Source organism: Eimeria maxima, genomic scaffold (genome assembly GCF_000499605.1).
Source record: "Eimeria maxima Weybridge genomic scaffold, Emw_scaff166, whole genome shotgun sequence".
In the NCBI taxonomy this organism is placed as follows: domain Eukaryota; phylum Apicomplexa; class Conoidasida; order Eucoccidiorida; family Eimeriidae; genus Eimeria; species Eimeria maxima.
Window position 1 is genome coordinate 1 of NW_013563573.1, and position 15,703 is coordinate 15,703.

Genomic DNA, 15,703 nt, shown 5'->3' on the forward strand with positions numbered 1-15,703 from the left:
ATATATATATATAATAAATTCTTATAAGAAGTTGACTATCTATTGAACATCATAACTAGTAGAGGAATACAAATAAGCGAACATATAGTATTATTTTCCTGACAAATATTAATATTAAACTAATATGTATTTACTTTAATAGTTTAATTTATAAAAATAAACAATAAATAACTGTATTTATCCTCTCTCTTGTGATGTTAACTTCCTGGTGTATGCGCAGACACCGGAGGTCCAATGGTCACTAGAGGACGTCGTTGCTTTTCCCTCTTTTTTATCTTTTTTGCTTTTTTTCCTTGAAATGTTGCGACCAATATTTAAAATAGTTATTAGTATATTATTTCAATTTAAACAAGGGGAATAAGACCCGTGTTGCTGCCGCAGCTGCCACCAAACCCTGAACGAACTGCAGCAACAGCAGCTGGTGCTGCTCCCTCAGTGGCTGCTGCAGCAGCAACCTGCACGGATTTGAGCAGCAAGGAAGAGCAGCAGAACTTTTTAGGGTTTATTTACACTTGGCTTTGAGTTTTTCTGTCTTATTTGGCTACTATCGTCTTCTCCTGGCGAGGAAACCCTAAACCCTAAACCCTAAACCCTAATTCTTCAATCTGCATCTCGCGCCGCTCGTCACGCGAGCGTGTCAGTGAGTTATCCTATAGGCTACCTTTCCTCTTCAATAAGTTTTTGCCTAAACCCTAAACCCTAAACCCTAAACCCTAAGGCACTGCCCCTGGGGAGGATAAGGGTTTATGTTCTTATACGAGCGAGCCTTGCATTGTCCGAGTGACCCAACCGCATCCGGCGAACCCTAAACCCTAAACCCTAAACCCTAGAGCGAAAACCCTAGGGGAAGTCTGCAGGCTGAGGCTGATGGCTGCATCTGCTGCTTCTCCTGCTGCTCCTCTCCGTGGAACTGGTTAACTGTCCTCCCTGCCACGATGCATCGGCAGCTACTGTACAACCAGCAGCAGCAACAGCAGCAGCAGCAACAACAACAGCAGCAGCAGCAGCAACAGCAGCAGCAGGTGTACGAAGGAACTCAAACGGCTCCTGACGAACGTCAGGCTGCTCAGCTCTGCCAACAACAGCAGCAGCAGCAGCAGCATTGGCAGCAGCTGCAACTGCAACAGCAGCAGCAACAACAACAGCAACAGCAGGCTGGCATCTTGCTGCCTCAACCCCTAAACGGAGGCCAAGTTCTGCAGCAGCTGCAGCAGCAGCAACAACAACAGCAGCAGCAACACTACAGCATAAACCGCCTGAGCAGCATAGAGGCAGCAAGCAGATACGGACTTTTTGGTGGAGGAGGTGCTGCATCTGTTGCTGAGCCAACAGTAGCAGCAGCAGCAGCAGGGGCGGCAGCAGTAGCGGCAGCAGGTGCAGCAGCGGCAGCTGCAGCAGCAGCAGCAGACGGGCTATCTCCAACGACTGCAACAACTCACTACAGCAGCACGCAGCAGCACGCAGCAGCAGAAGACTTAGAAGGTGCATTTACTCCTCTTGCTGAGTCTGTTGGGTCCTCGCCTCCTAGCCAGCAGCAGCAGCAGCAGCAGTTGCTGCTGCATGCAGCAACAGCAGCAGAAGCAGAGGCAGACGGCATCCGCAAAAACCCCAATCTTAGGACTCTAAGGATTTGTCAGCACTTTCAGCTACTGCAGCAGCAGCAGCAGCAGCAACAGCAGCAGCAGCAACAGCAACAACAGCAGCAACAGCAACTCAGGAGGACAGTAACACAGCATCCTCAGCTGCAGCAGCTGCAGCAACTGCAGCAACAGCTGTTACATCGTGCTGCAGCAGAGAGGTCGCCTCTGCTGCAGCAGCAGCAGCAACTTTCTGTAGACTCAGACAGCCTGTACTCTCCTTGTGCCGTTGACGGGACACCTCGTGACCTTCATCTGCAGCAGCAAATACAACAGCAGCAGCTGCAGCTGCAGCAGCAGCAGCAACTACAGCAGCAGCTGCAGCAACACCAGCAACAGCAGCAACAGCAGCAGCAGCAGTTGTTCCAGCGGCTACACCACAAGCGTCACAGCAGCTGCGAGAACATCGACGTGAATCAGCAGCAGCAGCAACATCAGCAACTGCAGCAGCAGCAACTGCAGCAGCAACTACAACAGCAGCAACTACAGCAGCAGCAACTACAGCAGCAGCAACTGCAGCAACAGCAACTGCATCAGCAGCAACTACAGCAGCAGCAGCTCCAGCAGCAACATATACAGCAGCAACATATACAGCAGCAACAACTACAGCAGCAACAGGTTCAAAAGCAGCAACTCCAGCAGCAGCAGCTACAGCAGCAACAGCTCCAGCACCAGCAGGCACAGCAGCAGCAGGCACAGCAGCAGCAGCTCCTGCAGCAGCAGGCACAGCAGCAACAGGTACAGCAGCAACAGCTCCTGCAGCAGCAGCAGCAGCAGCAGCAGGCAGCGCAGCAGCAACCTGAGCCCTTGGAAGCTTATACTTCCGACGTTTGTCCAACAGCACATTCAACTTCTTCTATTGTATCCGTATCTTCATCAGAAGCAGCAGCAGCAGAAACAGCAACAGCAGCAGCAACAGGAGCAGCAGCAGCAGCAGCAGCAGCAGGCGCTGCAGAGCAGCAAGAGCGCATGGGATGCCGTCAGTCCAGTCGGCGTACTTCACGGGTTTCTTCGCCCCAAGGTGGTGTTGCTGCTGCTGGTGTTGCTGCTCCTGCAGCAGCAGCAGCTCAGCAGCAGCAGCAACAACAGCAGCAACAACAGCAACAGCAACAGCAGCAGCAGCAGCAAAAGAAGCCAACTGGTCGATTATGGAGAGGTTCTTCTGCTCCGAGTGGCTGTAACGCAGCCGAAGCAGCAGCAGCAGCTGCTGCTGCAGCTGCAGCTGCAGCTGCAGTTCCTGCTGCAGTCTTACCTCCTGTTCCTCCCCCTCCACCTCCCAAGCAGAAACAGCAACAACACCACCACCACCATCACAACCAACAGCAGCAGCAGCACCAACAGCAGCACCAACAACAGCAGCAGCATCAGCAGCAGCAGCAGCAGCATAAGAAGCAACAGGATCCACGTACCCTAGGTGTCCCCTTTGTGTCTGTTCATCAACTATTACCTTATTCATCTAACGGAGACACATTTAACTCTTCTTGTTGGCAGAATCCCCGCTGCAGCAGCTGGGGAGACACCTCAACTTTGCTGCTGCAGCAACCATTAGGGTGTGGGGCTATGGGGCATGTATTCTTAATACAATTAGGGGGGAAACCTGCTGCACTTAAGCTCGCGCTGCAGTCTGATGCTGCTGCTGCTCTCTATCTAAGACAGGGATGGGATAATCTTGTTAAATTAGAGTGTATACATATGCAGCAACAAATCAAAAAAAAAACTGCTGCTGCAGCTGCTGCTGCTGCAGCTGCTGCTGCTGCAGCGGATGCAACAGGTGGTGGTGGGAAGACGAATTCGGGGAAATGTATGGAGGGGTTAACTAAACAGCAGCAGAAACAGCAGCAACAGCAGCAACAGCAGCAGCAGCAGGGAGGAAGGGTATTATCTCCTGCACCAAGTAGTGCAGCAAATGCAGCGGCAGCATTAAGCAGCAGCAACAGCAGGAACGAGCGTTATTTTTGCCGTCCTTTATGTTACTTAGAGGGGGATTGGTATAGTTATGTTCCTGTTGCTGCTGGTGCTGCTGCTGGTGCTGCTGCTGGTGGAGGTGGTGTTGCTGCAGTACCTGCTGCTGCATCCCCTGGCACTCCCGCCAATCAAAATAACCGCAACAACGGCAGCAGCACAACAAACACGAATACGCACCATCAGCAGCAGCAGCAGCAGCAGCAAAAGAGGAAAGTATGCGGATATGCCATGGAGCATATACCTGATGCATGCCAACTAACAGTACTATCATGGCACTTTCATAGATCTATAGACCCATTGGGGTGTATACGCAGGTCTAATAAATCCTTAATAAATAAAAGATTATTATTTATATGCAAAGAAATAATTCTTGCATTTGCTTTTGTTGCTGCAGAAGCAAAACTATTTGCCTTTGATTTTAATCCTAAAAATATACTAGTATCTGTACAATTTCCTGAGCATAACAACAGCAGCAGCAGCAGCAGCAGCAGCAGCAGTGGTAATAGGAGTAACAGTAATAATAATAATAGTAATAATATGCTGCAAGAAGAAGAAGGAGAGGAAGGGGGACAGCAGCAGCAACAGCAGCAACAAGGAGAAGAAGATAACAATGTTGGTCTTGTTGCTGCAGGTGTATCAGCAGCACGAAAGAAAGCAAATAACCCCAACCAAAGTACCATCAACAGCAACAGCAACAGCAACAGCAGCAGCAGCAGCAGCAGCAGCAGGAATAAGAAGCCATTAAGTGCCCTAGAGTTAACAAAGTTAGCTTTCTTAAGTCCTTCTGTTCGCTTACGAGTAGTAGCAATAGACTTAGATTGTTCATTAAGTGCTCCTTTTTCCTTAGAGCCTCCATCAGCAGGAGGAGGAGGAGGAGGAGGAGGAGGAGGAGGAGGAGGAACATCAGCAGCTGCAGCAGCAGCAGCAGCAGCAGCTGCAGCAGTAGTAGGTGACCCTCTTTTGCTGCATTGGTGCTGCGGGCGTCGTGTAGTGTATTCTTGCCCACATATTCCTTCCCTTCTTGCTGCATATATTCTCTCTGTCTTAGCAAAAAATAAAAATAAAAATAATAATCCTTTTTATAAGGCAGGATTAACAAGTAAGACTGCCCATGATAGTTTAATAAAAAGAATATATAATAAGGATAATTTTCTTTATTATTGTTGCATGCATACTAAGCAGCAGCAACAGCAGCAGCAGCAGCAGCAGCAACAAGCGCAACAGCAAGGGCAACAACAACAGCAGCAACAAGGCATGCAAATTGGGAAGGGACAGCAACAACAACATATGTTTATGCAACAGCAACAACAGCAACAGCAACAGCATATTCTTGCACTGCAGCAGCAACAGCAGCAACAGCAGCAGCAACGTCATATGCAAATACAGCAGAAGGGACAATCCAAGCAGCAAATGCAACAGCAGCAACAACAGCAGCAATTGTCTCCTACATGTACAACAGCAGCAACAGTAACACCAAGCAGCAGCACGAGGTGTATCACGATGTCTCCATCAACAGATAATAAAGGAGACAGTTTAGTGTCTCCTTTTTCTGTCCCTTTTTCTTCTTCTTCTTCGTCTTCTGTGTCTTGCTCTCTTGCTGCTCCTTGTGCTGCTGCTGCTGCTGCAGGAAGTTGTCGTACAACGGTGGCATCTGCTGCAGCGGCGTCAGCTGCAGCATCATCAGCATCAGCAGCAGCAGCAGCTGCTGCTGCTGCTGCTGCAGCAGCAGCAGCAACAACAACAGTAACATACCCTGAACATAAAGAATTATTTATTTACCCTAAGAAGGGACTATTACCATCAGATATACCCATAAAAGAACAAATACACTACGGTGTACGATTAACAGAGACACATACTTTGCTGCAGCTGCTAGCATTTGTATTATGTGATGTACTTGCTGCTAAAAGTTTACATAATGTGCTGCTGCAGCAGCATACTATGCTGCTGCAGCAGCTGCTGCTGCCTACAGAAGTTAATAAACTTTTCTGTGAGAAAACACAAACTATTAGCTGTCTTTGCTTCTCTGCATTAACAAGGATGCAGAGTAATGCTATACCTATGCCGGGTGCTGCTGCTGCTGCTCGTGCTGCTGCTGCTTCCGCTGCTGCTGCTGCTGCGGCTGCTGCGGCTGATGCAGCACAAGCGGCGGCAGCGGCTGCTGCAGCGGCTGCAGCAGCAAGAAATACACAAGCACAAGCACATCCAGGTAAAGCAACAGCTGAAGCCCAGCTGCAGCAGCAACATGCAGCAGCAGCTAATGCAGCAGCTAATGCAGCAGCTAATGCAGCAGCTAATGCAGCAGCTAATGCACAAGCAGCAGCAGCTCGGGCACCATGGCAAGACTCGAACGATAAGGAAAACACCCGTCATCTACGGATGCAATTAAACTGCAGCAGCAGCAACAACAACAGCAACGGCAGCAGCAGCAGCAGCAGCAGGGCCCAACAACAAGCAGTGTCACAGCAGCAGCGCCATCTGCTGATGCAGCTGCAGCAGCAGGGAGACCGTCGCTTTGTTGTTGGGTGCAGCAGCAAACGAAGATCAACAGGTCGTCTGATGGATGTAAGCAGCAACAGCAGCAGCAGCAGCAGCAGCAGCAACAGCAGTAGTATCAGTTTTGACGATATGGATGCTGCAGCACCGCATGCAGCAGCAACAGTTGCTGCAAATGTTGCAGCATCTGTAGCAGCAACAGCAGCAGCAGCAGCAAGACCTGGTGGTATTGCTGCTCTATCTATATGGGAAAGATTAGAGCTTCTCCCTGCATTAACACCTGCACAATTCCTTCCTGCTGCTGATCTATTTGGTGCTGCTGCAGCAAAAGAGTTTGCTGTTCTTCGTTCCTTGCTGCTCCGCCTTCTTGATCCTCTACCTGCCTATACACCCCAATTAGGACCACCAAGAGATGCATATAATACTCTTGCTGCTGCTGTAGAAAAAGTACTCGAAAAAATAGAGGCTGATGATTAATTTTCCTCTTCATGCTGCTGCTGCTCCTGCAACTGCAGCAGCAGCAGCAGCAGCAGTTAAAGCACCACCAGCGGCGGCAGTTGCAGCAGTTGCAGCAGCAGCAGCAGCAGCAGTTGCAGCGGCAGCAACAGCAGCAGTTCTACATTACTACTGCTACTGCTGAGGCGGTGGCGGTCTAGGAGGCAGCGGTTCCTGCTTCCTGCGGCTGATGCTGTTGCTGCTGCATGCATGCATGCATGCATGCATGCATGCGTGCATGCATGCCTTTTATAAGGCAAACGCATGCAGTGGAGACACACCCGGCTAGGGGTTTATAGGGGTCACCTCCTCTCCCCTGTAGATCCTGTTGCAGCCCCTTATGCTTCTCCTGCTGCTGCTGCTGCCCCTGCAGCAGCAGCAGCAGCAGCAGCACGAGCAGCAGCAGCGGCTGCTGCTCCTGCTCCTGCTGCTGCGCAGCTGTCAGGCGGTTTAGGGTTTTTCTTTGGCCGGAATTAACTGTAGCCGAAGGCTCGTGAATTTTGAATAGTTAGTCACAAACCCTCGTAAACCCTTATAAGCCCTAAACCCTAATAAACCCTAAACCCTAATAAACCCTAACCCCTAATAAACACTAATAATAAATAACTATATAATAATAATTTAATCCCTAAACCCTAAACTGCAGACCGTAACAGACTACATACGAAACGCCTTAACAGGCCTAAATCTTTGCAAACCCTAAACCCTAATATCCTAGACACTAACTATAATACCCTAGACACTAACCTAAACCCTAAATCCTTAACCCTAAACCCTAAACAGCAACAAGGCTGCGGCAGCAGGAAGACAAACACGTAAAGAAATACAAAGAATAGCGGAGACACCAGAGAGTCTGGAGACAACAAACAAATTCTATAGTTGTAAACCCCGTAAACCCTCAGGGTTTAGGGTTTAGGGTTTAGGGTTTATATGCATTTGTTGGCGATTGAAATTCAAAGCAAACAACAAATCGCCCCAAACTTTTGTGTCTGCAAAAAATCCAACTCTCCGCATTCCCTCTGCTGCTGCTGTTGCTGCTGTTGCTGCCGTTGCTGCTGTTGCTGCTGCTGATGCTGCTGCTGTCGCTGCTGCTGTTGATGCTGCTGTTGATGCTAGCTACAAGTGCTGCATGCTGCATTTGGTGTTTCCCTGGTGTTGCTGTTGCTGTTGCTGCTGAGGGAGAGACGCGCTGGGGAGGGAGGAGCAGCAAGAGAAGCAGCAGCAGCAGCAGCAGCAGCAGGAGAGAAGCAATGTGCCCTCTCCTTATAAAAGGATTAAAGATGTGTCTGTGGGGTAGCGAAGGGATTAGGAAGAGGGAGCTGCGTTGCTGGATTGCTGCGCTGCTGCTGCTGCTGCTGCAGTTGCGGTAGTTGCTGCTGCTGCTGCAGTTGCTGGAGTTGCTGTGGCTGCATTTGTAGCTGCTGAAGTTGCAGCTGCTGAACATGTGATTGGTAAGGGATTGGCTGCTGCACCTGCTGCTGCTGCTGCTGCTGCTGCTGCTGCTGCGGTGGCTGCATAGGCAAGACATAAGCAGCATAAGTTTCTTCTGGCCTTGCTGGTGCACCCATAGAGGAGAAGAAGTTTTGATGAATTTGTAGCTGCTGCTTCTGCTGCTGCTGCTGCATATGCTGCTGCTGCTGCTGCTGCTGCTCCTCTAGGTGGGTAGCAAGAATCTTAAGGAGTTGCGCTATCTCTGCCTTTTCTTTCCTTATTTCTTTCTTAACATCTTGTGCCTTTATTACTGCTTGCTGCAGCCCCGTTGTATCTATTGCATGCATAGGGGGTAGAGGTGCAGCAGCAGCAGCAGATTCAACAGCAGCATCAAGGAGAGAATCAATAGCAGCAAAAGATTGAGCTAATGCTGCTTCCCATGTAGATATTTGCTGCTGCAGCAGCTGTAGCTGCTGCGCCTCTGCAGCAGGAGAAATCTTAATAGTAGTAACTCTCTGTATTTGCTGCTCAAGTTGCTGCTTGAGCTGCTCGGTGTCTGCTGCTGCTGCAGTCCTTAGAGCGTCTGCTGCAGTTTGTATTTGCTGTTGCTGCTGTTTCTGCTGCTGCTGCAGCACAGCAGCATATCTTGCTATTGCCCCCTCCATTGCTGCATGCAGCTGCTGCAGCACACCATCACATACTATCTGCTTAGCCTCTAGTGCAGCAACAACTTCCTTAAGGTATTCTTCTTGTGTCTTAAGAGACAGCTGAATAGCAGCAACTTGCTGCAGCAGCTGCTCTCCTATTTGTCTACCTGTTGGTCCTATATTTGCTACTTTTGCTGCTGCTGCTTCTCCTTCCTCTAGTAACTCAGCTACACTCTGTACTGTCCTATTTACTGTCTCTAATTGTCTCCCTAATCTTAGCTTTCCCTCTATATGCATATTGCTGCTTAGTGCCATTATCTCATGTATATCCATAGGAGGAGACACCATTGCTGCTGCTGCTGCTACTGCTGCTGCTCCTCCTGGTTGTTGCTGTTGTTGAGCTGCTGCTGCTGCTGCTGCTGCTGCTGCTGTCTCGGATGCAGCTACACGCTGTAATGCTGACTCTAAGGAGACAATTGTCTCCTCTATTAGTGTCTCCCCTGCCTTCAATTCTTTTATTTGCTGCTGCACTGCATGCAGCCCCGCTTCTGCTGATACAAGTAAGCTTCTTGCTGCAGTACTCTCCTGCTGCAGCTGCAGATGCTGCTGTCTTGCCCTTATTAGCTGCTGCTCCATCCTTGCCCTCTCTTCTTGTTGTGCTCTCTGCAGCTGCTGCAGCACTTGCTGCACCTGCTGCTGCTGACGAACCTCCAACTGCTGCAATTGGTGCTGCAGAGGATCCAGCAATGCATCCCCTGTATTCCCCATCATACCTGCTGCAGCAGCAGCAGCAGCAGCAGCACCAGCAGCACCCCCAGGATGCTGATGATGATGTGCAGCATGATGATGATGTTGTTGCTGCTGTTGCTGCTGTTGAACATTCCCTGTAGCAGAACTGGCACCGCCACTTTTTGCTGCAGCAGCTGCAGCAGCAGCAGCAGCAGCAGCAGCAGCAGGAGAATTTCCCCCCATTACAGAAGAAAGTACTGCCTCTGCTTGCATCTTTAGATGCAGCATATGCTCCTCTAGTGTATAGGCAGCAGCAGGAGATTGTGTTTTTGCTTTTGCCTCTGCTGTATCTGCATATCTTTCTGCTATTTGTTTGTATTGTTCTTGTAGTAATGGATCCATTAAGGATAATAATCCTTTTATCTCTGCATGCCCTCTGCCTAATGCTGCAGCAAGTAATCTATTACCATTACGCCATTGATTACCTGCTATCTTTTTTGCTGTCCAACTACTATTTACTGGCTGCAGCAACTGCTGCTGCAACAACAGCAGCAGCAGCAGCAGCAGCACTGATAGCGGCAACATGCTACGCAAATGCGTAGCTCCTCCTACACGAAATATACCCATCTTCCTGCAGCACAACGCATAGAACACAGAATGCTGCTGCTGCTCCTGCTGCTGTTGCTGCTGTTGCTGCTGGTGGTGCTGCTGTTGGTGTTGGTGTTGCTGCTGTTGGTGTTGCTGCTGTTGAGGAGGTGGAGGAGATGCGGGAGGTGGATCGTGCGGCTGCTGCTGTTGCTGCTGTTTCTGCTGCTGCTGCTGTTGCTGCAGCAGCAGGAGGAATGGTAGGGAGGGAATGATAAACACAAATGACAACACAAGCAGCAGCATCAACGCTAGCAGCAGCAGAAGCAGCAACAGCAGCAGCAACAGCAGCAGCAACAGCGGCAGCAACGACAGCAGCAGCAGCAATGGAACAGCAAGCGCATACAACGTACTTAATTACCCTGCAGATCTTCTGTTCCTGCTGCTGTTAATACTCCCGTCAATGCTGCTGCTGCTGCTGCTGCTGCTGCTGCTGCTGCTGCTGCTGCGGCTGCGGCGGCGCCGGCTGCTGCTGTTGCTCGTTTTGCTGCAGCCAGGTCGAAGAGGAAAACAAGGCCAGCTGAACCGAGGGTTTAGGGTTTAGGGTTTGCGCATGCAGGAACGCATGCCCCAGATCATAACCCTGCAAGGCAAAGCCCGAGAAGCACAGATATAACGTATTAGGGTCCCGAGGGTTTAGGGTTTAGGGTTTAGGGTTTACAAAATCTAAGCTTCTGCCACAACAAAAGAGTCCCGTCTCTATAGTTTTAGGGTTTAGGGTTTAGGATTTAGGGTTTAGGGTTCAGGGTTTATGCTCTGCTGGTCCGCTCTACCCCAGCATTATTACTCCCCGCCAAGAAAGAGGCAGAGACGCCGCTGACAGGCGTACCTGACACTTCTGTGGAGGTTTAGGGTTTAGGGTTTAGGGTTTAAATATTAGGGTTTAGGGTTTAGGGTTTAGATAAAGCAAGATAAAGAACGCTGCTGCTGCAGCAACTCAAGAACAGAATGGCAACGAGGGATCGATGCGGCAGCACACGGCTCGGGTCTGCTCCCGTGCGCGTAAACCCCAAACACTAAACCCTAAACCCTAAACCCTAAACCCTAATTTATATCTAATTATTTATAATAAAGCAAACATTCAATTTATTAAAACAATCAATCATTCCCTCCTATAAACCCTTTGTCCCCCCTTCCTGCTGCTGCTGCAACGCGCAGTGCTGCTGCTGCTGCTACTACTACTACTGCTGCTACAGTTGCTGCTACTATCGCTGCTGCTGCTGCTGCCCTTGTTGTCTTTGCTGCTGCTGCTGCTGCATATAATGCAGTAAGAAAGTGCCTTGGGTCCCCACACGTGAGCCCGTGCACCCACGCTCTTGGGTTACCCTGGCGAACCCTAAACCCTAAACCCTAGATTCTAAACCCTAAACCCTAGATTCTAAACCCTAAACCCTAAACCGTAGACCCTAAACCTCTAAGAAGAGGCAGCGTATTCGTGCTGCTCTCTTAGTCTTTGACTAACTTTTAGTAAGGGAGACGAATGCAGCAGCAGCTGCTGCTGCGCTGCAACGAGAGGGAGGTGAGGAGACACCGTAGATACAAAGGGGGAAAGGAGACAGAAAGGAGACAAAAAAGAGAGGAAAAAAAGACACAGAGACAATAAGGAGACAATTAAACAGCAGAAAGGAGACACATAACTACAAGAGAGACACTGATAGATAGAGCTAGTAATGGGCACAGTACTGTAGCTGCTAGCATTACTTGCTGCTGCTGCTGCTGCTGCTGCTGCAGAAGCAGCAGCAGAAGCAACTGTAGCAATAGCAACAGCAACAAAGCACCAATAGCAGCAACTGCTGCAGCAACAGCAACAGCAGCAGCAACAGCAGCACGACTAGCAGCAGCAGCACTGCAGCATCTGCAGCAACAGTGCTGCAACAGAAGCATTGCTGCAGCAGCAAGATTGCTGCAACAGAAGCATTGTTGCAGCAGCAAAATTGCTGCAGCAGCAGCATTGGTGCAAGAATAGCAAGAGTAGCAGCAGCAGCATCTATTAGCAGCAGCAACCTTGCTGTTGCTGCAGCAACGCCGGGGAGAATAGGGTGCGGAGACACCTGAAGACCTAAAAAGGAGACAGATACACCGCAAGCAGCAGCTCGTGCTGCTGTCTCCTTTTGCTGCTTCCTTTGTGTCTCCTTTCCCTCTTTATGTCTCCTTTTTCTTTTGTCCCCTTTTCCCTTCTCCGCATCAATACGCTTGGCCTTTATAAACCTCCTAAACCCTAAACCCTAAACCCTCAGAAATTGTGCAGTAAGGGACAGCTGCCTTCCCCCAAGGGTTCGGGTGTCTCTTCTGTCTCCTTTTGTCTCTTGCAGCTGTCTCTTCTTTTGCTGCTGCTGCTGCTGCTCTTGCTGTTGCTGCTGTTGCTGCTGCAGATACAAGGGCTGCTGCTACTCTAACAAATACAGACTAAACCCTAAACCCTAAACCCTAAACCCTAAAAGCCCTCAAGGAGTAAGGAGACAGTATATAATAAATAATACAAGGATGCAATTCATCTGTCTCCTTTCCTTCCTTTTCTCCTTATCTAGGTAGCCCTCTCCCCCCTATTTAATTAATTTATTTATTTAATTTAATTAATTAATTTAATTAATTAATTAATTAAATTAATTAATAATTTATTACGCATTAGGAGACACTTAAGGAGACAATTAAGGAGACACTTTGCTGTCTCCTCTACTGTCTCCTTTTTTTGTGTCTCCCTTCTTGTCTCCCTTTATTGTCCCTTCTTGCTGCCCCCTCTGTTGTCTCCTTTTTTATTATAGGCAGCTGTCTCCTTTATTGTCTCCTTTTGCTAACGAGATTGTCTGCAGTTAGATGTATAACTCGACTAAACCCTAAACCCTAAACCCTAAACCCTAAACCCTTGAAGGAGGAATGGGGAGAAAGTGTTTAATATATATAAGCTAAAAAGAGCAACGCTTTCTCCCCTTTTGTTTGTTGATGGCAAAAGCACAAGCAAAAAACACCAAGCTTGTGTGCAGCACACGCGACGGCATTGCCCGCAAACCCTAAACCCTAATATAAACCCTTATAACAACAAGCTAGGGTTTAGGGTTTAGGTAATATATATATAGCAAAAACATAAAGGATTAGCTGCTGATGCAGCGGGCTGCGTCTGCGCGAACAAGAAGGCTCGCAGCCAACCCAACTCCTAGGGTTTAAAACCCTAAACCCTAAACCCTCATCCAAACCCTAAACCCCTCTCTTTCTAGGGTTTAGGGTTTAGGGTTTACGAATTGTCTGCTATAGCGAGTATATTCATAAATATAATTATAATATCCATGTATAAAGTTAATGCAGCAAATATATAATCATCTATTGAGTACTGATAACGACGATGCTTGCCTCCGACCACCAGCTGCATACAGCACCCAAAACCCTAAACCCTAAACCCTAAACCCTAGTATTCCTAAATAAGAACAGATAATGACTATATAAAGACAAGAACACCACAGCAACAATTAGGGTTTCTAGTGTTTGTACCTTGTGGTGCACCTAAACCCTCATATCTCCTGCTCCTACTGTTGTCCCAAATTAGGGTTTAGGGTATAACTAGGGTTTAGCTAGGGTTTAGGTAGGGTTTATTATTTAGGGTTTAGGGTTTAGGGTTTACCTGGGTGTCGTATACAAGAATCATACAGAATAATACTGTAGCTATACCCGAGTAGACAAGATGTACAATTTTATTGGAGAAGAAAATGCATAAAATGCCAAATATCATTAAACATAATACTGCTACAAATAAATATGTACCGCAACCTGAACACAAACCCTAAACCCTAAACCCTAAACCCTAAACCCTAAACCCTAAAACCCTAAACCCTAGATAAAAAATAGATAAAAAATAGATAAACCCTAGAGGGAGAGCAAAACGTCGGGAAGGATATTCAACTTAAACTGCTGCTGGACAAACAGGCAAGCTACATTCCAAACCCTAAACCCTAAACCCTAAACCCTAAACCCTAAACCCTATATATATTTCTTACCAGTGAAGTCATATTTAGTTTGGCATGCGAATAACATTAGACCAACAACAACAACAAAAGTAGCACCAATAGCAATAAGGAAACTTGAATAAGAAGAAGCTGCTGCTGCACAAGAAATAAGTATTGAATAACATCCTGTTATTAAGGACATTAATATAAAATTCATTGGTACTTTACGAGCCAAATCAGGGATACAAACCAATACTGCACACACATACACAAACCCTAAACCCTAAACCCTAAACCCTAAACCCTAAATCACCATAATCCCTGAATAGTCTATATATTGACCCTAAATAATAGGCAAAACAATAAATACACGAAAAAGATAAGAAAATAGACAAAGAATAAACAGGAAAAGATAGACCCTCAAAGCCAGCCACATACTCAGGGTATATTGACCTATAAACCCTAATTTAGGGTTTATTTAGGGTTTATAACTTACCGAGTTGCAGGATAAGTGCGCATACAGCAGAGACAATTGCCAACCAATAATTCTGCAGAAGAAAATCTTTTAGTGTTGGCACAAATCCAAACACTGATGCAATTCCGAAGGTAAACTGAGAAAAAAAAATAACACAAACCCTAAACCCTAAACCCTAAACCCTAATGTAGGCACTATGACATATCAACGCAAAGAAGAGAGTTTCTCCTAAAGATACAAACTACATCTACAAGAGCAAACCCTAGTTACGGTCCATCCAGGGTTTACTGAGGGTTTAGACATGGTCTAGACACGGTTTAGGGTTTAGCTAGGGTTTAGCTAGGGTTTAGCTAGGGTTTAGGGTTTACGAGAACTTGTATGGCGAGAATTCCTAAGACTTTTCGGACAAAGGCGTGACGAATTTGTACGGATACTTCTTCGCTAATTTGCATTATTGAGTCCTGTTGTGGCTGTCCTCCTCCGCCCATCTCCATGGATACACCACCTGCAAAAAAAATACAAGTCCGTGGGGTGTATAGGCACCTCATTATATATATTAACAATAAAACCTAAACCCTAAACACTCAGTCCTCAATATTAAACAATATATTATAAAATATAAACCCTAGACACACCTGGGGAGGTGGGCTTGCCGTACATTCCTTGCTGCGCGTAGGCCGGACCACCTGCTGCTGCTGCTGCTGCAGGGTATGCAGGAGCAGCAGGAGGGTACGGTGGAGCCATGCCGCCATAGGGGCCCCCATATGCTGCGGGGTATTGTTGAGGCCCTCCATAGGCTGGGTACTGCTGAGGACCCCCATAAGCCGCAGGGTATGGTTGGGGCCCCCCTGGGGGCCCTCCGTAAGCGTTTGGGGGTCCCTGAACCCCGTAAGCATAGCCAGGGGGACCATAAGTCCCTGTAGGGGCGGAAGGGCCTCCAGGGCCCCCCTGGGGGCCCCCAGGGTTTGCCTGGCCCTGCTGGGGAGGACCGGTTTGCGGGTTTGGACCCGCGTACGCCGCCATAGTTGCTATAGGTTTGGGGTGTATAGGCAGCTATTTAAGAGATGGAATCCTTTAATAAGAAGGGTCTTGATAATTATTAAAAGAAAAAAGAAGAAAGAGACGGGAAAGCAGAGGAGAGAGAGTGGCGCAGCCGCTGCGCGCTTCCTGCGGCTGCTGGGCGAAAACCCTATAAACCCTAAACCCTAAACCCTAAACCCTAAACCCTTAGGGTCCGTTATGTGAATA

General features: G+C 48.1%; 3 protein-coding genes across 3 annotated transcripts; 1 reads left to right on the plus strand and 2 right to left on the minus strand.

Moving 5' to 3' along the window:
• Window positions 1–935: 935 nt before the first annotated feature.
• On the plus strand, window positions 936–6,575 carry EMWEY_00019030 (hypothetical protein, conserved; the record flags this gene model as incomplete). Its single annotated transcript, XM_013477693.1, has 2 exons — window positions 936–4,551; window positions 5,743–6,575. 2 exons carry the CDS (start codon window positions 936–938, stop codon window positions 6,573–6,575), a joined length of 4,449 nt encoding a protein of 1,482 aa, XP_013333147.1.
• A 1,292-nt stretch (window positions 6,576–7,867) lies between these two features.
• On the minus strand, window positions 7,868–9,439 carry EMWEY_00019040 (hypothetical protein, conserved; the record flags this gene model as incomplete). The annotated part of the gene is made up of 1 exon (XM_013477694.1): window positions 7,868–9,439. One exon carries the CDS (start codon window positions 9,437–9,439, stop codon window positions 7,868–7,870), a length of 1,572 nt encoding a protein of 523 aa, XP_013333148.1.
• Window positions 9,440–13,274: 3,835 nt separating this feature from the next.
• EMWEY_00019050 (hypothetical protein, conserved) lies at window positions 13,275–15,478 on the minus strand (the record flags this gene model as incomplete). Its single annotated transcript, XM_013477695.1, has 6 exons — window positions 13,275–13,403; window positions 13,659–13,804; window positions 14,032–14,235; window positions 14,477–14,591; window positions 14,824–14,960; window positions 15,091–15,478. 6 exons carry the CDS (start codon window positions 15,476–15,478, stop codon window positions 13,275–13,277), a joined length of 1,119 nt encoding a protein of 372 aa, XP_013333149.1.
• Window positions 15,479–15,703: the final 225 nt, after the last annotated feature.